Source organism: Vombatus ursinus, unplaced genomic scaffold, assembly GCF_900497805.2.
Source record: "Vombatus ursinus unplaced genomic scaffold, bare-nosed wombat genome assembly UNPS02005659.1, whole genome shotgun sequence".
NCBI lineage: Eukaryota > Metazoa > Chordata > Mammalia > Diprotodontia > Vombatidae > Vombatus > Vombatus ursinus.
Genome location: NW_020945437.1, coordinates 4,652,540 through 4,676,447, shown reverse-complemented (window position 1 = coordinate 4,676,447; position 23,908 = coordinate 4,652,540). Strand labels below are relative to the sequence as shown.

The following is a 23,908-nucleotide window of genomic DNA, read 5'->3' as shown; positions in this document are numbered from 1 at the left end:
TATAGAAATTTTAAATACTTTCATATTAAGCTTAATATTTGTTGGAGTGATGATGACAACATCTGATACTTATATAGGGCTTTAAAATGATTTGCAATTTTAATTGCATTTGCAATTTGAACTGATCCTCACCTATGAAGGAGGAACTAAAGTTATCCTTATTTTGTGGATGAGGGAAGGGATGCCATGAGAGAGTGACTTTTTTTCCCCCAAATTCACAACTAGATTTAGAACCCTGATCTCCTGATTTCTAGTTCTATGTTCATAGGTTGCTACTGATGAGTACTCTTATACCAACTCTTTTCTTTTACTCGATTTCTTTGTATGTTTTCCCTTGGTTTTACATGAGAACTGAAAGATCCATTCAAAGCTAGTTCTATTCTAGTTCTAACACGTAGTAGCTTTATAATGACAGGCAGTTCAACTCATCTCTCTGAACCTGCTTTGTTACCTATAAATTGGGAGTAGTCATGCATGGACTCACTCCCTGATAAGATTGTTGTGAGGAAAGCACTTTGTAAACGTGAAGACTAAGACTGATGGATAGCTGGACATTCACATCGATAAACAAGTTGATAAGTGGAGAGATAGTCATTCTGGTAGAGAAGTGGATTGATAGACACTCAGACAGACAGACACTCTATTAGGTAGATGTACAGAAGGGGAAGTAGGAAGGGAATAAGTATGTAGCACTTTCTATGTGCCAGGCACTGTGCTAACTGCTTCACAAATAGTAACTCATTTGAAGCTCATAACCCTATGAGGTAGGTACTGTTATCCCCATTTTACAGTTGAGGAAACTGAGGTAAACAAAGGTTAAATAACCTGCCCAGGATCACATAACTAGTAAGCATCTGAAGCCAGATTTGACCTCAAGTTTTCCTGACTTCAGGCACAGTGCTCTATTCACTAAACAACCTCGCTACAAGACATAGAGATAGACCAGGGGTGGGGAACCTGTGGCCTTGATGTGGCCCTCTAGGGGCTCAAGTGCAGCCCTTTGACTGAATGCAGACTTCACAGAACAAATCCTTTTATTAAGGGGATGAGATAGACACTCATAGAACAATGGATGTAGGGATACATATATAGACACTCATAGATGAAGAGATAAATAGATATATAGATGCTCCTAGATGAATGAAATACATAGACAGTCATAGATTGATATATAGACAGGTAGAAAGATGGATATCATAGATAAATAGACATTTTACATAAAAGTGGGTTATAGGTAGTTAATCCCTCCATTACATACTCTTTTGATTTATGTCAGTGATTATTCTCTTTTTTTTTTTTCTTTAGTTTAGAATTAGATGTTCCCACTTGGGAGAATGGAATTTGATTCCTAGATGGGGACACTTTTACACTTTTGAGGTGTCTTCTATGTGATCCTTAAGTAAGTTTACAAAGCATGTAATTGATTAGTTTTTAGACTATAGGCAAATGCCCATATTTGCTGTCCTATTTTCCTTATTTGGAGTTACATATTAAGTTGATAAACTAATGTAACACTTATCCCAGGGCCTTCTATGATATGAAGTGCCTTGTTTATGGATAAACTGGGGGCTATTTCTCTGCTTTTTAGTGAGAGCTTCACCAAGAATCCTAGGAAAATCAATGCATTTTCACTTTCATCCTTGCAAGCATAGTGGCTCAAAATAGTAAGGAAGGCAGATTCATTACAACAAATCACATATAAAGGAGGATAAAGAAAAAAAGACACATATTGTTTACTTGAATGAGGCTGGGGTCACAGTAAACAAAGTATTTTTTTTCTTCATCTTTCTTTATGTGTTATTTGTTGTAATAAAACTGCCTTTTCTATTTCCTCCCTCCCCCTCCCCCCACCACACACATACACACACACACACACACACACACGCGCGCGCGCGCGCGCGCGCGCCATACTTTAAAATAAGTGCCTCAGGGAGTCACAATTTGAACATTCTTGCTAAGGACCTCTATAGGGTTATAGCTATTCTAATTCTCCTGGGTCAAGCAGCGCTTTGCATGAGCTTCTTCTTTCCAGGCCCTTGGATGTCAACTGTTCTCCCCAGCTTTTGCGGGTCAGCATTTTGACATTAGCTAGTTTACCACAGATTTCCTCCATGAGTGCTGCTCTTTTTTTGCCCAATCTAGCTTAAACCAGCAGCATTTATTAGTCACTTACCATGTACAAAGCACTGTGCTGGGTGCTGAAAATAGAAAGAACAAAGAACAAGAAACAAACAAAAAAAAAATCCCTTGCCCTCTAAAAGATTATTTCTGCTTAGGGGGATACAAACATCTTCTCTTTTTATCGGACTGCCTTTCTAAATGAGAAGAATCAGAAGTTTCCAGAAAGAATTATTTCAAAATAATGTTCATCTTGATGTTAATCTCTGTTCTTAGAGTCTCTAATGCTTAGATATTGGAAAAGGAAAGACAAACATTCTTATTATTTGTTTTGAGATGTTGTATGCTTCTATTCTCATGTTGCAGGAAACTACACTTTGAGAATTGATTGTACACCGCTTATGTACAAACTGGTATACAGCCTAACAAAAGAGGTAATTTAAAAAGCCCTCTCCTATTTGCACCTAGATAATTTTGAAATGACTTTTTAGTTACAAAGTTGGTGTTTTCTTAATGTATTACATTACCATGTATAGCCAGTTTTGTCCATTGTTTCAGAACATGTAATTGATCATATTAAGATACCAAGTTTATCACGAGGGTTACAAGCTGATACAAGCCTAGGGATTATTGAAGTCAGAAAAACAATTTCAATATAAAAAAATAAAAGTCTGGTTAACTCAGGTATCTGTTTAGGGAACAAGGTAGCATGGGGTGTGTAGTTAGCATCTCCACTTCCAGATTCCCTCTTAGAACTATTTTACCTTGAAATGAGTCCCTTCCCCTTGACCCGGAACAACTTTTTATGTATGTATGTTATCTCCTAAATCAGAGAGTTCAGGGAAGATAAAGTTTTGATTGATGCTCAGGACTCCCAAGTCAAGCAGTCTTACATTCTCTTCATTTTAGACTAAACTGAAGCGTACCAATATCATATAGTATTTTTTAAGGTTTACAGAGTACTTTATATATGTTATCTCATATAACATCACATAGTCTTACGAGCGTAAGTACAACTATTATTATACCCATTTCACAAATCAAGAAATTGAAGTTCAGAGAAATTAACTGATTTTTTGGTGGTCAATAGAGCTACTAATTGTCAGGCATCATTTGAACTTGGGTCTTTCCTGAAATTGGAGTCTAGCTTGTCCTTCCATTATACTTACACTTTCCATTATACAATATGGAATGACACTCTAACCTAATTGATCACTAGAGTCAAAGTCAATAATATTAAGTGCCTGCTATATGCCAGGCACTATACTAAGTGCTAGAGATGCAAACAAAAGTAAGACGGGCAGATAGGTGGCACGGTGGACACCGGCCTTGAAGTCAGGAGGACCTGAGTTCAAATCTGACCTCAGACACTTGACAATTACTACCTGTGTGACCCTGGGTAAGTCACTGAACTCCCGACTGCCTCACCAAAAAGCAAAAAAAAAAAAAGTGCAAGACAGTCCTTGCCCTTAAGGAGCTTATAATCAAATCAAGAAAAACAACACATAAAAAGAAGCTGAAAAATGGAGAAGAGGGAGAGAACTGGAGTAGGGTTATGTTGCAGTCCTGAAATGGGGGTAGGAAATTACCTGAGCGGGTATGAGTTACAGAGTTGAATTCATTTTGCAGAATAGTGAGTTACTGGGGATTATGAAATCCAGTACTTCAGCTGGGAAGGAAATAATAAAGTGAATTCCCTGGGCACCCTCCTCAGACAGAGGGTCTGGAAGAGCTCCTGAATATTTACCCCCTACCTCTACAATCAAAGGGAGGGAATAGTCCCAGGGGGAGGAGGAATGAGTTTCAGAGTAGACTTCATCTTGTAGAATAATGAGTTTCTGGAGATCATGAAATACCGGAGACCAGCTATATCAAATTGAAATTACAAATGATCATGACTTGAATGTACAGGCTTTCTATTCAGGATATTTCATTCAACATATTTTTATAAAGTATCTTTTTTGTCCTAGATTTTAAGGAAGATATAAAGTTGAGATGATCTAGGCGAGAAATAACCCATGTGGACCTTACAATCAATGGATTGTAAGGTGGAAAAACACAAATAAAATTAACTAAGCATAAAAATTACCTGGTAAAGGAATCAGAGTTGCAAAACAGAGTGCTCTCAGAAGATTGCATTCATCCATTTCAGAGGGAGCCATGTTAGGGGCTTCTTTCTTTCTAGTGTCTTTCATGCTCTGGCAAATGACACAAAGAATACTAAATTCCATAATCCTTGTTGTTTTAGTTCCCAAGTAACTTGTGATTAATACTGAAGCTAATTAATATAGGATTTTTTTTTATGGGAACATTATACAAGTTGATTTTTAAATTTTGATTGCTATTTCATCAGGCTGATATGATCTGAACTTTCAAGATTTTCCCTCTAATGAGGGATTATATGAAATAAATTTATTATTAAACTTAAGGTTTGCACATGTTGCTAATTCATTAGAATTTTAGTTGCCAAACACAGCTGGAAAAACCTTAATTTTTAAACAGGCTGAAGTAGGCTAATGAGGGCTCAGTACCTATTTGGAGTCTAGTGAATGCTGGATACTCTAAAGTGGCATGGTCTTTAGAGAATTCCCAACATTATAACAAGAATCACTGTTATTCTCTGAGTTTCTTCATCTCCAACATGAGATGATTTTTTTTAATTGTTTCTAGCTCATTAGATCACTGTTATTGCAAACAAAAAAAAATTACATAGTTTTCAGGGAAATGAAATATTGACTTTAATTTAGAAAATAAATTATAAGCATTTATTAAAAATAATTTTTAAAAAACTTTCCTGCCAAATATATTACCATCCCATTATGTTACAATATTTTATTCCTGGAATATGGTGCATTAATTCATTCAGAGTTATTTTGGTTCCAAGATGCTTTTGGTAAAATTCCTACTATACTATGCTTCAATTATTTGTCATATGTTACACCCTAATTTGTTTATTATTATTTAATGAGTTTGTTTTTTACAAGTAAATGTCAATTTTAGAGTAAAGTATTCCCTTAATAATTAGTGTCTCCCCAGTGCTTTTATTTTTCTTCTTTTTTTCTTCCTTCTTTCTTTTCATTATATCTCTTTTTTTTTTTCATTTCTGAATATTTACCATCCCTTCGCCTTCCCAGGAGACTGTCCTTCATAATAAAAGAATGAAAAGGTTATGGGGAGTGAACAGTTTAGCAAAACTAACCATATCAACCAAGTCTGACAGTTTATGCAACATTAGCCCCCTTCCATCTTCATAATAAGGAAAGAAGGTATGCCAGATCCACAAAGAAATTTCAGAATATCTTTCTTTCGAGGATAATTTATCTCATTTTCTAGGATTAGTGCTGAATTTGTAATGCATTTTTTTTTGAAAACCCAAATCATGTTACTCTAATTGTCTCATCTGTACAAATAAATACTACATTAGTATTGAGGTATGTTGATTGATTACACTGAAATGGATTATGAGGTTCTTTTTAAACCCTTAGCTGGATAAGCCATTATTCTATGTCTTGAATTGGCTGGCCTATAAAGCTTATGAAACTAGACATTCCCACCAAGCTTCAACTGCTTAGGAAATAGACTAAAGTTCTTGAAGAGTAGACAAGCCAGATTTGATAAAAGGGGAAAGGGCAATACTACTGTCAGGAATTTTGTAGGTTCAGGGATGAATGATGAGTTAAGATATGTTACTCCACATTTGAGCCTGCCCTTGATTCTAGTTTCACCACCTAGTTATGGCAAGTTCTGATAAGGTCCATCAGAACTCAGTATAGCCCAGTAAATGAGTCATTAACCTCAGGAATCAGTTTAAAAAAGCAAGATTGGAGGTCCCAGCCAGTAACAGAGTGATGACATGAAAGATCAACCTGGAGTTACTAACACTTAGCAATAGCACCTAGATAGATAGGACTCTCTAAGTGATTACTGTTTCTTCGCTTCAGTAATAGAAGGAGGTCAGAGCCTAAGTACCAGAACAGTATTCTTAGAATTCCTTGATTTAGGGCACAACAACAGACTTCACTTGGGTGACTTCGATGAGCCAAACTTATGGAATGGTTGTCTTAATATATTTATCTTTTGCTTCACTGGCTTATGAGTAAAGAACAGTTGACAGTTAAACTGTATCTCTTTCAACTCCATTAGATATGTGATTAAATTTCTTTTCAACATGGCAAGATGGAAGAAGCTAGAGTTTTCCCAGTGGGTGGAGGCTGAGCCAGAAGTCTGATTGGTTAAATCTTTACTGACCATAGGCCTAGATTAATAATATTAATAAACACCAAAGGGAAGGTCAAGGCACTGTTAAGGGCTCGAAGTAGCCAACTCTCAGATAACTCACCAGAAGTTTGTTTCCAGCATGATTATTCCACAAAAGCTGCTCTCTACAAAGCTACCGACTATCTCCTAATTCACAAGTTAAATGGCCTTTTCTCAATCCTTATTCTCTCTGATCTCTCTTCAGTCTTTGCATTGTCAATCACTGTCTTCTTCTTGATACTCTCATTTCTAGATTTCCAGGCTAACATTCCCTCCTGGTTTTCCCTCTACCTATTTGACTGCTCCTTGCACTCTTCTTTGCTAGATTCTCATCTAAATCAAGGCCACTAACGTGTCCCATAGAACTCTGTCCTTGTCCCTCTTCTCTTTTTCAAACATACTACTTCACTTGGTAATCTCATCACTTCTTATGAATTTAATTTTTTTTATGTTGATGATTATCAAATCTAATTTTCCAGCCCTAACCTCTCTGCTGACCTCCAGTGGCACATCTCCTACTACCTTTCAGACATCTCAAACTGGATGTTCAGTAGACACCTTAAACTCAACATGTTCAAAACTGAACTCATGTCTACCTGAAGCCTTCCCCCTTTCCAAACTTCCCTATTACCACTGAGGACACCATCATCCTCCCAGATTTGGAACCTAGGTATGTCAACAAAGGCTTTTCGCTGTCTCTCATCTTCCATATCCATTCTGTTGTCAAGGCCTGTTGATTTCTCCTTTGCAACATCTCTTGAAAAATCCCCCTTCTCTCCTCTGATATTGCCACCAGTACTGTCCTGGTGCAGGCCCTCATCACCGTATTCCTGGACTATTCCAAAACCTGCTAATTTGGCTTCCTGCCAAAAGTTTCTCCCCACTCCAGTCCATCTTCCATTCAGCCACCAAAGTGAGTTTCCTTAAGCATAAGTCATACTTACAAACTATGTCATACTATGTTATACACATCCCCATTCAATAAATTCTTATAACTCCCTATCACCTCCAGGATCAAATACAAAATTCCCTATTTATTGTTCAAAGCCATAGTTCAGTCTACCCACTCTCACCTTTCTAACCTTCTTATACCTTAAATCCTGACATATGCTCTTCAATCCAGTGAAACTAACCTCCTTGCTGTTCTACAAACAAGATATTCCCTATCTTCATTCTGGACCTTTTTACTAACCCCCCCCCCCCCCCCATGCCTGGAATGTTCTCCCTCCTCATCCCTGCCCCTTGGTTTCCCTGGATTACTTCAAGTTCCAATTAAAGTTCCACTTTCTAGAAGAAGCTTTTCCCAATCCCTCTTAATTCTAGTGATTTCCTTCTATTAATTATTTCCTGTTTATCCAGTATATAGCTTGTTTGTACATATTTGCTTGCTGTCTCCCCCATTAAACTGTGAGTTCCTTAAGGGCAGGGACTGGTTGCGGGGTGGGGTAGAAATTGACTGCTTTTTGTATCCCCAGCACTTAGACCACCTTGTCTGACACATAGTAGGTATTATTTATAATATTTATTTACTTACTGAATGACAGAACTTATCATTTCCCCTGGGGACATAGTTGATGGAATGAATATATTCTCTTTTGTGACTTTCCTCACCAAATTGGGTGGAGCACTTAGCCAGCGGGTCTTTCTGGTCTTCTATGGCACTTGAGGAGGCCTCTACTTAGTAGTTTTCATTCTGGCTGCTTCAGAGGGTACTTAAGCTGCACTTCTGTCAACTGTGAGAAAATCTTATCTTATTTTCTCTGTGCTTCACAGTCATATTCTGTCTAGGAGACAATTTTATTGGATTGTCTTTAAAATGTATTTTCCATTCGTCTTCTTTGCTCTCATAGTCTTCTGGCTCATTTAACTGTTACTGAGTTAAATCATGATCCGTTTTCACCATGCTTTACAGGAATGTTCTTGCTTAAAACTGAAAAGTAATATAGGAAGACAGATGACCTAAGAACACTCACTTTAACTCTGAATTTAAGCCTGAAAATGAGGCACATGAATAGGCAATCAGAAATAAGGTTGTTTTCTTAAAAAGGAAAAATAAATAAATCAAGGCAAATCACCTGGGTTTAAATATCAATTCTGCTGCTTGCGTTCTTTTTGTAACCTTTAGCAAATCACCACATAGTGTCTGGCATATAATAAATGCTTAATAAATGTTCATTGACTGCCTTACCAACCTTCCAGGATTTTAGTTTTCTTATCTGTGAAATCAGAGCATTGGATGAATCTCTCTCTTTTCAATCCAGGTCTAACTAATATGATCCTTAGCTGGCATAGATAATTCCTAAGGTCTCTCTCATCTAAGAAATTCTGTTATCTAAGCAGGACCTTAAGTTCCTATAACCACCATCCTTTAGGAGTAACCCAAACTCAAAAGTGAGTTGTTGGGTGGCCTTCTGAAGACACAGTCTCCCATTCTCACTTGTTAACCATGCACAAAGCTGCCAGTTATCAGCAAAAGGAAGGTTAGCCTTAAAAGTGGGTGGGGTGAGTGATCATTCAGTGTAGATGGATAAAATCACCCTAAAAGTTGGCATTATTTCAGGAGGTTGAGTCAGGCTTCCTCTGCCTAAAAATATTGGAACTCTCACATGTTATGTGCCAAAAATTATACCATTAGAGATTTGTTTCTTTGGACCCAGAAGGATATTTAGTCTTTGAGAATTCCTCATTAATATGTAAATTATTCTGATGAGTTAACAGTTCAAGTCTTGGCTAAGTCATTTTGTAAATTTTTGAGCCTCTCCTCATTTATGAAATAATGATACCTTACTCTCACGGTTGATGTAAGAAAGGAAGATAATCTGTGAAAAAATGCTCTGGAAAGTCCAAAGTACTTTATAAGTTTAAGCACTATAACTTTTTAAAATTGGGCAAGTTTCTAATACTTTTTTTTTTGTAGCTTCGAAGTCCTGATGAGGGTTTTGAAGACAAATCTCTATATGAGAGCTGGAAGGAGAAAAATCCTTCAACAGAATTCAATGACCTACCCAGGTAAATGAATGAATAATTCAATTTAATCCAAAAAACATTTATTAAGTGTCTACTATAAGGCATTATACTAGGTACTGAGAATGCAAAGAAAAAAAAAAACAAGACTCAGACACCTCCAACAGATTATATTCAATTGAGTAATTAACAGTAAATAACATAGAGGAGAAAATACAAAGTACATATCAACTTCAGCCTCCCATAGTAAGTTTTTATGTTGATTAGGAAGTGAGATGACACAGGGCATTAGAGAACCTTGAGTGAAGTCAAGTAGTCTTGATTTGAAATCTGACCTCAGATACTTAATAACTGAGTAACCTTGAGCAAGTCACAAAAGCTGTTTGCCTCAGTTTCCTTATCTGCAAAATGGAGGTGATAATTAGAACACTTCCCTCCCAGAGTTATTGTGAAGATCAAATGAGATCCTATTTGTAAAGCTTTCAGCACTTGACACATAGTAGGGACTATATAAATGCTAGCTATATTATTATTATCATTTGCTGTAACTCAGTTTCTTTTTTACTTTTTGTGGTTAACATTGTTCAGATTGTTTTCTTTTGCATTTTGATTTTTGAAAAAAAAAATAGAAAGGGGCTTAGTAGAACATAACCCCAAAGCACAATATCTGGGTATTTAAATACAATTACTTGTTAATAAATATCATATAATAAATATCAAATATTCAAGCTAATTCAACTGTTTATCTTTGATGTTTGGTGACTTCAATTTCCATTAGTGAGCACAAAAAAGAATAGCAAAAACTATGTTGAAAAACATGAGGAGCAAGAATGAGAGAAGCCAAATGTAGATTACTCATGTGGGGGCACCATATTCAGCTGGCATGCCAGGTAAACACTTGGAAATTTAATGTGGCCCCGCTAGGCATGCATGATGGAGGGGTTCCCCCGCACCCCAGTCCCATCCCCTACTTCAGGGCATGCATGCACTAAAGTTGGCCATGATGGTGCAGGGGTTCCAACTGGATGATTTTGAAGAGTCTTTTAGTTGGCTGCTGAGCTGGAACTCTGGATGTACTAAAAGGATAATCCCTGCCCCTCAAGTCTCCTCTTCTTGCCAGCTTTGAAACATGAGGACCAGGTCTCTATGTTTGGAGAATCAAGTAGAAGAGAGAGACCTTCTTGTGTCTTCTTTTCCTTTGCAGAGGACTCTATGAAATCTTGAAAGGCAGCTAGTGTCTTCCCTGTATCATGTATCCAAGTAGCGGGGTAGCAGTGTAGCAGCCACCAAGGCAGTTGCATTGGTAACAGCAACAGAAGAAAACTGTCAAAAAGACCATAGAGAGAGGGGTCAACGGAAATAAAGAGTGTGTTTGGTGTTGTTTGGACTATACTGAAGGGAGAAGAAATGCACGCTGGATAATAAGTAGTCGTACAAAGAAACTATCCGAGTGATACTTTAATATTGTCCACTGATTATATTAGTCATAAATTACCAACTCCTAATCATTCTGCAATTCTTTATTGACTACTTTTTATTTTCTGTTTTACCCTGTAAATCATGTTACATACCTAATTCATGCTTGTATTTTGGGCACCATTTTTTTCTCTCCCTTTTCCTGGGAGAACCCGTTAGACTTCAAGTGTATAACTATTTCTATAGTTAAGAACCAAATTAAGTAACAACTTTCTGGTGGTAGCATGGTTGGGGACATGAGTCCATGAATATGAGAACTAGAGAGCCTACTTCTCCTGTTGAGGAGTTAAGCAACCTCAGCAGCAATGAACTACAAGGAATGCAGGGCAATCCTGGAAGACAGATTAAGGATGGGAACTGGAACAGGTTATCAGCTTCTGGAGCCCCAACTTAGTTGTATCTCTCTAGTCACCATGTTTAGACTCAGAAGTCCTTTATTTAGGAAGAGAATTGAAAGCTCGGGATTTAGTGGCCACCAAGTGACAGAATAAAAATTTTTGAATTGACTGAATCTTAATAGATATGGACTGAGCAGCTCCAGACATAGAATGTAGTTCAGAATCAACTCTCTGCATAGTAAGACTATTCATTAGTTAGAGCAAAGGTAAAAATAACCACACCAAAAGCAAAAATAAATAGATGCTGTTTATAATTTTAGCAGCTTTTACCTGACCTGTTTAAATGAATTCATAACTCAGAAGAATCAGAAATCGGCAAAAATAAAAACATTAGCTATCACCATTTCTTTGAGGCCTGTGAATGGTGCAAAGTAGCACAACAAGAAAGCTAAACAGCCCAAGAATTGCTTCGGGTAGCGAACAATCCCCTTGCTAAATGAAGAGCTACAGCAGCCAGGGGTAACACAGGTTACCCTGTGCAAGCTCTTTTTTTACAGAGGAAGATGACAGAAGATTATGTGCCATATCATCTCCCAAAGCATCAAAAAGCACACAAGGAGAAAACAAGCCTTCAGGGACCCTGGCATTCGAACAAAAATTAAAAGCATTTATGGATGAAACTAGAAGACAGCGAAATGGATGGAAAAGGAAGAGATCTGGGAAATCTACATTAAAATTAAACGATACTATCACAGATGTGACTGCAAGTGGTAACAGCTCAGTGATCCAATGTGTTGACAGTAAAGGAAGTGTAAAATGGGAAAGTAATATGCAACTGTCTCAAGTGTTCGGCTGTCTCCTAGAAGATGCCCTGGCCAAACAAAAAAACGATTATTGGTGTAGTTCTCCAAATACTCTTAGTAGCAGATAACACTGAATTGATTGCAACAAGTACTGGATTGTTACAAACACTCATCAATGAAACCCACAAGAATGTAAAAGAAGTTGGTCTTAGTCCACACTAGAAAAGCAAAGTAAATGAAAAATTCTTATTGCATTACTTTTTTTTATTTAACAAATATTTGTTTATTAAGTGCTTACTGTGTGAATAGTACTGTCCTGGAAATACCAAAGTACAAAACAATACAGTCTGTAAGTCTCAAGGAGCTTACTGAGGGCTGCACTCTGGTAGGTAAGAATAGTACAGAACAGAGTGATGAGACAGTGAGGTGGATGGACACAAGGTGCTCTTAGAAAATATGGGGGGGAAAAAGACTTCCTGTTGTGGAAATCTGATAAAGCTATACTGTGGTTAAATGAATCTTTTCAAAATCACATAGTTTGTTAGTGGTCAAGTGAGGACCAGAAACTTGGTTTGCTGACACCTAGTCTAATAATTTTTTACATGGTGTTTCACTGAAGCCCGCTAAGCCTAAGTGTGGCACAGAATTCTATTTTGGTCCCTCTTCTCTTCTCCCTTTCTCTATTATTTCCCTTAGTGATCTCATTTGCTCTCATAGATGTGATTACCATATTTATGCCGAGAATTCTCAAATCTACCTATCCTGCCCCAAACTCTCTTCTGACCTCCAGTCTAATGTCTCCAATAGCCTTTTAGACATCACAAACAGAATTCCAAGAGACAGCTTAAACTCAACATGTCCAAAATCTAACTCATTAACTTTCCCCCTAAACCTTCCCACTGTCCTACCTTCCTTATGACTCTATAGTGCAACACCATCCTCCCAGTCCCCCAGATCACAACCTAGGTGTCATCCTTGACTTCTCATTATCAACCTCTCCAGCCCCTCATCCATTCTGTGGCCAAAGTCTATCAATTTCACCTTTTAAACGTCTCTCCAATATACTCTCTTCTCTCCTCTGACACTGCGCACTCTAGTAAAGGCTTTTATCACCTCATATCTAGACTTATTACAACTGTCTTCTGGTAGGTCTGCCTGCTTTAACTCTCTCCTCATTCTAGTCCATCCTCCATTCTTTCCTAAAGTGCAGGTCTGACCAAGTCACCCCACCCCTTCTCAATAAATTTCAGCGGCTCCCCATAACCTTCAGTATAAAATACAAAATCCTCTGTGTTCAAAGCCCTTCATAACCTAGCTCCCTCCTCCAGTTCCAGTCCTCTTACACCTTATTTCAGACCAATGACACTGGCTTCCTTGTTATTCCATGAATAGGACACTCCATCTGTCATCTCTTATCATTTTCTCTGGCTGTCCCCCATTCCTGGAATGCTCTCCCTCCTTATTTCTACTTATTTTGACTTCCTTTTAAATCACATAAAATCCCATCTCATACAGGAAACCTTTACCAATCCTTCTTAATTCTAGTAACTTCCTTTAGATGATTAATTCCTATTAATCCTGTATATTGCTTGTTTGTACATATTTGTTTGCATGTAGTCTCCTCCCTTAGACTGTGAGCTCCTTGAGGGCAGGGACTATCTTTTGTCTCTTTTTGTGTCCCTAGTGCTTAGCACAACACTTGGCACAAAGTAGGTGCTTAATAAGTGTTTATTGATTGACTGACTAATGACATTCAAGTTGATTTGCTGCAGGCCATTGAATTGGCACGTTAGTATTAGTTTACACACACACACACACACACACACACACACATACCACGAACAGTTATTAAAAAAGCAATTTTTAATTAGAAAGGAAGTCATTGTAACTTGAAGGGCTAAAAATTTCCCCATATAGAGATAATTGTTCTACAGCACTTTCACAGTTCTTGAAACTGTTAAAAAAAAATTTTAATGTTGTTCTTCTTACCTTTTCAAGGATTAACAAACTGGGATCTGGCAATGACTTTGAAGTCTTTTTTCATAGACTTGGCATTCCTTCAGGCAGAGCTCGTTACACTAAAAACTGGGTAAGTTTGAATCCACCAATGACTTTTGATTGCCTATTGGTAGTGTCTACCAAGCATGACCATTACACTAAAAACTGGGTAAGTTTGAATCCACCAATGACTTTTGATTGCCTATTGGTAATGTCTACCAAGCATGACCATTCCAAACAGCTGTGGCTATGGGGGATTAAGAGTTTGGAAAGAGGCAGCTATAGGTTGACTATGTATAGCATATATATATATATATATATATATATATAGCCATGTGTGATGGGTGCCATGGTAGGTAAACTGTAGGTGCTAAATCTTTTCCATAGATTACTTCTGCTAGTCCATGTTCCAGGTTGACCTACCTAAAATGTGCTATGTTGATATCAGTGACCTATCTAAAATTTGTTATGTTAATCTGACACCTTACAAAATATTCCTTTTAGAATGCTTTTCTTTTAGAGTAAAATTCCTGTAAACTCACTTGATGATTTTTTTATCTTGCACTTATGATCAAAACTCAAACTGAGAATGGTAGGATGTAAGCTTTTTGAGGGGAGGAACTGTTTTGATTTTCTCTTTATATCCCCTTAGCCTGCAAAAGTACCTCCCATACAACAGATTCTTAATATGTATTTGATGAATTGAATTTCTAGTTTGAGCTTTAAGGGGCACCACTGCCATGCCCAGCTGCTAGGCTAGATTATTACTCAGAAATAGAGAACAAGGTTAAAATGGGAAGATATTTTATTTCTGTGACATGATATTGGTGTTTTGGTGGAATCACAAATACCATTCAGAGTCTACATTTAATAATTTTTTAGCTATTTTACCTATAACCATTGAATATGTGAAACAAATCAAAAAATACTACCTTGCAGAAGAATGATAGATGACCAATAATTGAAAATGTCGTATAGGATATCCGCTCCAGTATGGGTTAGTAGATGATCTTGAAGGACTTTTATAATTTTGATAATCTGTGATTCTAAGGAGAAAATCACATGAGAGGTAGTGACAGCACAATATTAGTACAGAGGGAACATACCATGGGAAAAGTGCTGGATGTGGAGTCACGAGAGTTTTGTTGCTGAGTTGTTTTCAGTTGTGACCAATTCTTTGTGACCCCATTTGGAGTTTTCTTGGCAAAGATACTAGAATGGTTTGCCATTTCCTTCCCCAGCTCATTTTACAGATGAAACACGGTTAAATGACTTGCCCAGGGTCACACAGCTAGTAAGTATCTGAGGCTGGATTTGAACTCAGGAAGATGAATCTTCCTGACTCCAAGCCAATCACTCTATCCCACTGTGCCACCTAGCTACCCTGGAGTCATGAGAGACTTTGATTCAAATCCCTTCCTCTGACACTAGTAAATCCCTCAACCTCTCTGACCCTGTTTCCTCATCTTTAACATAAGGATAGTAATACCTGTAATATAAATTTTATTGGGATGTTGTGAGGCTCGGATGAAATAAATAAATTTTAAAGTGCTATAAAAATTGCCATTGTCTATTATCATTGTCACCAACAGTTATTTCAAGTGTGACTCATTAGCAGTAATGTAATAATTTTCTCAGTCATAAGGATCTTAAAGGAGAAAGGTATCTGGGACAGTTTAATTTAAACTGAAGAAATTAAGGACCAAAGAGGTTGTCATTTCTCTAAGATTATACATTACAAAAGAACAAACCCAGTTTTGCCGACTGCTTGCCCAGTGTTTTTCATTAATAACAGGTTAATGAAGTTTCAAGGATTAATGTTTTGGGGTTTTAGTTTAGAATTGTTTGCTGTTTATAAAAACAAAGCCTAATTATTTGTTGGAGCCTCCTTTTAGTTCTTAGTCAGTCTGGTATTGTTGCTATTTACATCAATGAAAAATGTTGCATTAGGTGATATATTCATGTTTTGGTTTCAGATCATTATTACATTTTTTCAGTACTTTTATTATGTTCATCTCAATTTAAATTCAACAAGAATTTGTTAAGCACCAACTGCGTGTGAAGCATTGTAGATACAAGGACAAAAGTGAAACACTCCCAGCCTACAAAAAAGCCTTCATTCAACTGGTAATTTTAGCTAGGTATGAGGAGAGCACTGAGAAGAGGTGGGAGTTGGGGGGAGAAGGAGAGGGATAAGCAAAGATAACCTGTTTGAGGGAAGACTGGAGATGAAACTTAAGAAAACAAAGGATTGAAAGAGGCAGATGAGGGGCAGCTAGGTTGGCACAGTGGATAGAGTTCTGGCCTTGGAGTGAGGAGAACCTGAGTTCAAATCCGACCTCAGACGCTTGACACTTACTAGATGTATGACCCTGGGAAAATCGCTTAACCTCGATTGCCTCACCGAAAAAAGGGAAGAAAGAGGCAGAGGAGAGGAGGTTTTTTCAGTAACTGGCCAAGACATTTCTTTAGACATTAGTGATAAATTTCTTTTGCTTTTCAGCTCCATATTAATGTACTATTGTTGTATTTCAAAGACAATGAGAATTGCATTTTGTTCTTACATTTGTAGAAAACAGACAACTACAGCAGCTATCCAGTATATCACAGTGTCTATGAAACTTACGAAATAGTGGAAAATTTTTATGACCCCACTTTTAAGAATCACCTCACAGTGGCTCAGGTCCGAGGAGGCGTCCTTTTTGAATTGGCCGACTCCATTGTTCTCCCTTTGGACTGTCAAGACTATGCCAGAGTTTTACAGAAATATGTCAACAGCATTTATGAACTGGCCCAGAAGCATCCGGAAAAGCTGCAAGCATACAACATATCCTTTGGTACGTGATGCGGCCAAAACACTTTCTTCTGGAATTTGTGTTTGATGTATCCTCTTATTCTAGGACCCTGGAGCTCTAGCTCCAGGGTGCCCATCAGCAGTAATATTCATTGTACTCAGTAGGAGGTACTAAGCTTATAGTATATAATTGTATCATTTCTTATGTAGTAGTCCCTTTTTATTTATTATACTAATCAACAGAAATGTATCCTCCTTTTTTCATTCAGGGCTTTGTACTGTAGCCTATAAACCCCCAGAAGATAGAGACTATATTTTTGTGCTTCTATCTGTGCAGCACTTGCCAGAGTGTCATGGATAATTCGACTTTAAATAATTAGATAATCTTTATTCCAGACCCACTTTTCTCAGCGGTGAAGAATTTTACAGAAACAACTACTAACTTCAGCAAGAGACTACACGACCTAGACACAAATGAGTGAGTAGGGTGTGAACATGTTCTAAGTATAGGTAATTGTGCAAGTAGGATGTGAACTATCCTAATAATGGGTAGACACTGGCCTTAGTCAAGTCAAGGAGACCTTGGGTGCAAATCACTTAACCTCTCAGTGCCCCATGCAACTAAGACTATAGAAAATCGCGACTCTGAATTATATGATGAATATTAGTGCGAGTTTGCGTACAGAGAATTCTCAACATCACGTAAATCACAAAGCCAATAAGCAGGTGCTCAAATGAATCTGGGATCTCATCAATTCAGGATGTCTCTCCAACAATGTAAGGGTGGTGCTGGTAAACATCTACAGAAAAAAAATGTTCACACATCACACTTTAATCTTAATCTGAATTGTTAACATTTTCTTAAAGTCTAGACAATCAAACAAACAATAATTCAAGCTCTGTGGTTTTTTTTTTGTTTCATTTTTTATTTGTTTTAGCATTTGCCAATTTCCAAGGTGTAAATGCTCACACTGAAAATTTAAGGAGCTGGTCCAAGCTGGTTCTAGCAAACTTCTGGATCCTTGCCTGTACCACCCCTTCTGACTCTTGCCCTACTTCTTCCAAAAGTTTGCAACAGGGGATCTCCTCCCACAACATGCTAAAGACCTTCTTTCTCTCAACATCTAGAGGATCCCAATGGAGTACTCTGGCTGTCTACTTGTCTTCCTTTCCTCTTAGCCATTTAACACACTTATGTTATCAGTGTTAAAACAGCCTTTGGGAATCAGCGCCCATTTATCAAACAATTAAACTTAGTAAGCATCTACTGTGTGCCAGTCTCTGTACTGGGAATACAAAAACAAAAGCAAAATAGTCCCAGCCCTGAAGAAGCTCACTTACAAAGGACTTTCACTTCCTATCTTTCCCTTACGGTAAATATTCAATGGTATGACTTTTCTGGTCCGCAGTTTTATCATCTGTAAAATAAGGACATTCAGACTTCATGACCTTTAAGGCCCTTTCTATCTCTTAGCTCTGACTCTATGGTTCTAACTTTCTATTTTCATTGGCCCATGACCACCAAACTTAACTACCTTCTCCCCCAGCCAACTACCTCCTCGTTCCCTTCTGTCTTGTCCAACTGTTATCATTTTAGAGATGAGAAACTTTGGCCAACAGAAATTACATGATATGCCCAAGGATGACAGAACTAGAATTTGAATTTAGGACTTCTGGCTCCAAACGCAGCATTCTTTTTTGCTGTACCACAGGAGACATATTTCCTTTCCTCAATGTGGAAACAGTTGGTCCAAAGAAAACTCCATTTAGATAGCAAAGTAAGAGCATTAATAAGTGCCCCTTGAGGCTTTGGACTCTATATGGCTCTTATGTTGAGTTATGTTACTCACACTATAATACTCTTCTTGCCTCCCTACCTCCTACTCCCAGACTCCAAGAGAGATTTGTGGGCCAGGTTTCAACTCCCAAAGTGGAATTTAACCATGTACTTGACTTAGCTGGGATTTTCATTTGAATTAGCCAAATATTTACCATAGTTCTCCACTTCATAATACTCATGGTGACTTTACTTCAAGGCGTGTAGCTAAAGAACACAGGATTTGGAGTCAGAAGACCTGACTTTGAATCCCTTATCTTCTATTTGTGATATCTCATAAACAAAGAACAAAATCTAGGACAGGTCCACTGGGCTTTGCCTATAAGGCTGATATCCAAAGGAATACAATTCCTCCCCCAATACACAGAAACATGCTCTCTCTGCACTTTTTAGAGATAGCCATCCTGGCACTTTATCATTTTCCACTGGCTTCTCTTACTTGATCACACTGCCAGCGTCCCCTTACAAAAGAGTCCCTTTGCTGGGGACCCACTTTCCTAACTCTAACCCGTGGGGAAAACAGACCTGTTCCCCTTCCTTAGGCCACTCCCTTTCCTTGTGCCAGTCACCTGCAATTTGACTGGCCCCTACTCTCTCACTGCTGCTGTTCCATCTCACTCTCCAACGTTCTTCCCCATTAATATCCTTCATCTCCTGGAAAACTTGGGGCTATCCTTTGAGTGATACATACTCCCTCACTCTGTGGCTCTAACCTTGCCCACATCATTAAACCTGTCTCTGCCTCAATTTCCTCTGTAAAATGAAGGGATTTGACTTGATGATCTCCAGAATCCCTTCCTGTTCTAAACTCTTATGATCCTGTTCTTTAAATTCATGAATCTGTGGTTTATTTGTTTATATAAATATTTTTTTTTATATTTTTATATAAAGTTTTATATTTTTATATAAAGTTTTCATGGGTCGCTAGCCTAACTGATGAACCTTTTCACACAGCTACAGCATCAGATGACAAAATATCTGTATCTGTGTTTGTCCTCAGACTCTTCTGGCTTTGTAAGATATGCTAGAACTTAAGTTCTTCTGACCTTAGCCTTTAGGAACTGAGTTATCTCTGTGCCATGACAAGGCAAAGCAGAAGAACTTTTTTTGGAAACTGTATTTGCTTTGCTTCTATTATGAATGTGCAACCACCTGGCTTAAAGTGTCCATTTTCAAATATGCTAAAGTATGTTTCCTTATCTTTTTTAGTCCGGTCTCAGTGAGAATTATCAATGATCAGCTAATGTTTTTAGAAAGAGCTTTTATTGATCCTCTTGGATTGCCTGGAAGCCCATTCTATAGGTAAGGAGAAAAAAATATATATATACTGCGGCTTATATGTTAATTTTTTTTTCAAATGTCAGTCTTTGGAAAAAGTTTTAGAGAATAGTACTTGAGAATGAAATGAAATCCAACTTCTTTTTAATGACTACTCACAGATTTTTCTGGTGAATATTCTCAGGGAAAAGACATTTCTTAAAGCTAATATGAGTTTGTAGTTTAATTTTTAATGCTTTCAAAGCAGCATGGTTTCTTGGAATGTAACTATAGAGACAGTTGTACCAAGTTGTACCAAGGCTTTCCCAAAGTCAAAGGTCTAGGATTAGATCAGGGTATTCCCATTTCTCCTTTTGGAATTGGATGTTTGTGCCTTCTTAGGAATACATAGAATACCACACGAATAATTGTTGAGACTCGTCAGTGAACAAAAGAATAATAACTTTTGGTTTTGGAGTGTGGGAATTATGAGGTTTTGGGGGGTTTGCATCTTTTTGGGGGTTGGGAGTTATTTTAATGCTCATGTAAGTATAGGTTAAAGGAACTGAGGATTTTTAGTTTAGAGAGATAAGAACTTGAGGACATAATGCAACAACAAAATAAAATATCATAAACATGTATTAAATGTTTACTGTATACAGAACATTGTGCTAGTCTTCGGGGGAAGCATGAACTTTAGATATGATAGTCTAATAAGGGAAAATTACAGAAACACAGAAAATATAATATGTAAAAGAATTAAGAGAAGTGGCAAATACAGTCCTATATCAGGTCTGAAGGGGGAGATTGTTACCACCTGGGAGAAATCAGGGAAGGCTTCATGGAGGATTTGCTATGATGCTGGCTTCAAATATTTTAAGGTCTGCTATGGGAAAAAGAGATGAGACTTTTTTTTTGAAGCAGAAGGGCAGAACTGTGACCCAACTGCTACCAGCTGTAACCAATGGGGTTGAGGTGTCCAAAAGAGGAATGGACCATTTAAGAAAAAGTGAGTTTCCTATCACTACAGGTCTTTAAGCAAAGGCTGAATAGACACTTATGGGGATGTTGTACAACTGAAGGAAAGAATTGGAATAGATAGCCTCTGAGGTCCCTTCTCATTTCTGAGATTGAAAGATCCTATAATGTGTCATTTGCTTTCTAGTGATTTGGGGATCAATGAGCTCACTACTGTCACACCATTCAAAGCCTAAGTTATAAGTTTAATCAGTCCGTCAACTAGCATTGACTGAATATCTACTAGGTGCCCAAATTGTGCAAGTGTGAGAGATACAAAGAAAGGAAAAAACAGAACAAACCAAGAGATCCTGTGATCCTGTTCTCAGGAAGCTCAGAATCTAATGTGGGAGACAAAATGCAAACAGCTATGTACAAACAAGAACTATAGATATCAAGGTAGAGATGTGTATGAGGGAGAGAGAAGAGGGGAGATGGAGGAAGGAGGAAGGGGGAGAGAGAGAGAGGGAGGGAGAGAGAGAGAGAGGAAGGGAGAGGGAGAGAGAGAAGGAGGGACAAAGAGAAAGAGAGAGAGACACTGGATGACAATATATCTATAAAATCACAAACAGGATAAATTGATGGAAAAGAAAAATTGTGTCTAGGCCACAAACTGCAAACCTTAGCCTGTACAACTCTCTCATCTATACAAGCTGTTGGTCACAAACAGGATTTACTCACAAAGTATGAATGAGTGGTTTAGCCAAATCACTCTCCACTACTACATCATGGGATTTAGATCTGTAGTGGACATTTGGGATCAATTAATCCAACCTCTTCATTTTTCAGGTGATGGAACAGATTCAGAAAGATAAGGCACTTAGAATAATACAAGGAGCAGGAAGTAGAACTAGAATTCAAATACATGTTCTGTGAGATGCAGCAGCGAATAGAGAGCTAGCATTAGAATCAGCAAGACCTGAGTTCAAGTCCTGATTCAGACACCTGGGCAAATCATTTAGTGTCTATCAGCCTCAGTTTCCTCCTCTATACAATGAAAGGATTGGACTTGGTCTCTGAGATCCTTTCTAGCTCTCACTCTACCCTATGCTGTATCCACCTAGCACACTACTTAAATAGACTATATAGTTTGAAAGAGACTTTCTAAGTACCCTAGAGTTCAACCCTCTCAAATGTGTAGCTCAAAGTCCATAGTCTCCTAGCATGATAATGCAGTACAGTCATCTTCTAAAAGAACTATAATTTCCCTCTCCTCTCAACCAAAAAATAGTGAGCACTGTTGCTAGAGTGTTCATTTGTAATAGAAGTTTGTAACCGTTTCTTGAACAGATACTCATAGAACTGTTTTGTACCAACAGGCACATCATCTTTGCTCCAAGTAGTCATAACAAGTATGCTGGAGAGGCATTCCCGGGAATTTATGATGCTCTCTTTGATATTGAAAACAAAGAAGATTCTTCAAAGGCCTGGGCGGAAGTCAAGAGGCAGGTTTCTATTGCAGCCTTCACAGTGCAAGCTGCAGCAGGCTCTCTGAAGGAAGTCGCATGATAGCTGGAGCAAGGGATAGCATGTGAAAACAGAGCATCTTTCAGAAAATGCCCAAAAGCAAAATGGATACCCAGCCATTGGGAATACCTCAACAAACTGGTATAGGCATGTAAAGGAATATTATTGTGCCATAAGAAGCGATGACTATGAATAACTTGGTGAATGATGGGAAGATTTGTATGAACTGATGCAGAGTGGAACAGAAAAGACCAGAAGAACAGTATCTACAATGGTTGTAATAATTTAAATGAAAAGAATACTAAATGGAAACCAAACTGAGTAATTGTAATGAGCATTCTTGGTTCCAAAGAATAGGTAATGAAATATACCTTTCTCCTGGCAGGTAGGAACAGAAGAGGAAACTATAGGAGCAGAACACGCTGAATACACCCCCAAATGCAAACTGGTTGATTTTACTTAACTGTTTTAAGAGGAAGGTTCAGGAACAGGTGACACAGGAGAAGCAGGAGAGCTTATATCGGGAATGGTGGTCATGTAAAAATACAAAAGGTATCAATAACTTTTTTTTTTAAGAGGAGGATTCAGTAATAGGTGGCCGAAGGCAGGCAAGGGAACTAATATCGGGAAATGATAGTCATGCAAAAATACAAACAGTATCAATAAAACTTTTTAAAAAGGTGCTATAGTTTATCATAAAGTGGTTAGAGTGAACTCATTTCTGTGAGAACTCAGTCAAATCATTTATTGATGGTCTCCCATTTTAAGGGTATCAGAACATGTATGTGATATATACTTATTCCATTATTGTTAAGAGCATTTGGAAATTGATCTCCATTTTAAGATACAATTTGAGGAATATCCAGAGACAGAAAACTTTTACCTGGCACAGAATGTTGTGGTAAATCACATTTTCTGATTAATAAAAAATAATTAGGGGGCAGCTAGGTGGCACAGTGAATAGAGCACCAGCTCTGAAGTCAGGAGGACCTCAGTTCAAATCCGGACTCAGACCAAACACTTGACACATCGTATTAGCTGTGTGGCCCTGGGCAAGTCACTTAACCCCAATTGCCTAAAAAGAAAAAAATATAATAATTAGAATACAAAGATACATATAAAGAGTTTGGCATAATGGATGAAGGGCTAGCCTTGGAATTAGAAAACCTTCTGACATATAACCTCTTAATGCCCTGGGTAACTTTCTGAGATTATAAATTACAGAAAGTTACTCATCTGCATCTATGGAGGGAACATAGATACCAGGAGTTCCCTATGATGATAAAATCACAAGTCCAGACTTCCCTTCCCTTCCTTTCCCCTCCCTTCTGTCCAAGATACACCTAATATTATGCTGTTGTGGTAGAGAGTGTACTGAATTGGGAGCAAGGAGACCTAGGCCTTAGTCTTAAGCTCTGCCAATAACTAACTGTGACCTTGGGCAACTGATTTATCCTCCTTAGGCCTCAGTTTCCTCTTCTATAAAATGATCTGTAAGGTCCCCGTGAGCTTGTAGTCCACTAAAGCCACCTGTTATTTTAGAGGAAATGTTGTCTGGCTCTGTTTCCTCCATCTTGTAATT

The 23,908-nt window shown here is 37.8% G+C and overlaps 1 protein-coding gene across 1 annotated transcript in view; it reads left to right on the top strand.

Moving 5' to 3' along the window:
- The window catches only part of FOLH1B (folate hydrolase 1B), an 82,684-nt gene extending 59,379 nt beyond the window's left edge, over positions 1-23,305 (top strand). Inside the window, exons 13-19 of the mRNA XM_027848192.1 lie at positions 2,485-2,552; positions 9,293-9,384; positions 13,955-14,045; positions 16,527-16,791; positions 17,145-17,226; positions 19,795-19,887; positions 22,179-23,305. Of these exons, the coding sequence (XP_027703993.1) occupies positions 2,485-2,552; positions 9,293-9,384; positions 13,955-14,045; positions 16,527-16,791; positions 17,145-17,226; positions 19,795-19,887; positions 22,179-22,368 (881 nt within the window). The 3' untranslated portion in view covers positions 22,369-23,305. The remainder of the gene's footprint in view (positions 1-2,484; positions 2,553-9,292; positions 9,385-13,954; positions 14,046-16,526; positions 16,792-17,144; positions 17,227-19,794; positions 19,888-22,178) is intronic.
- Positions 23,306-23,908: the final 603 nt, after the last annotated feature.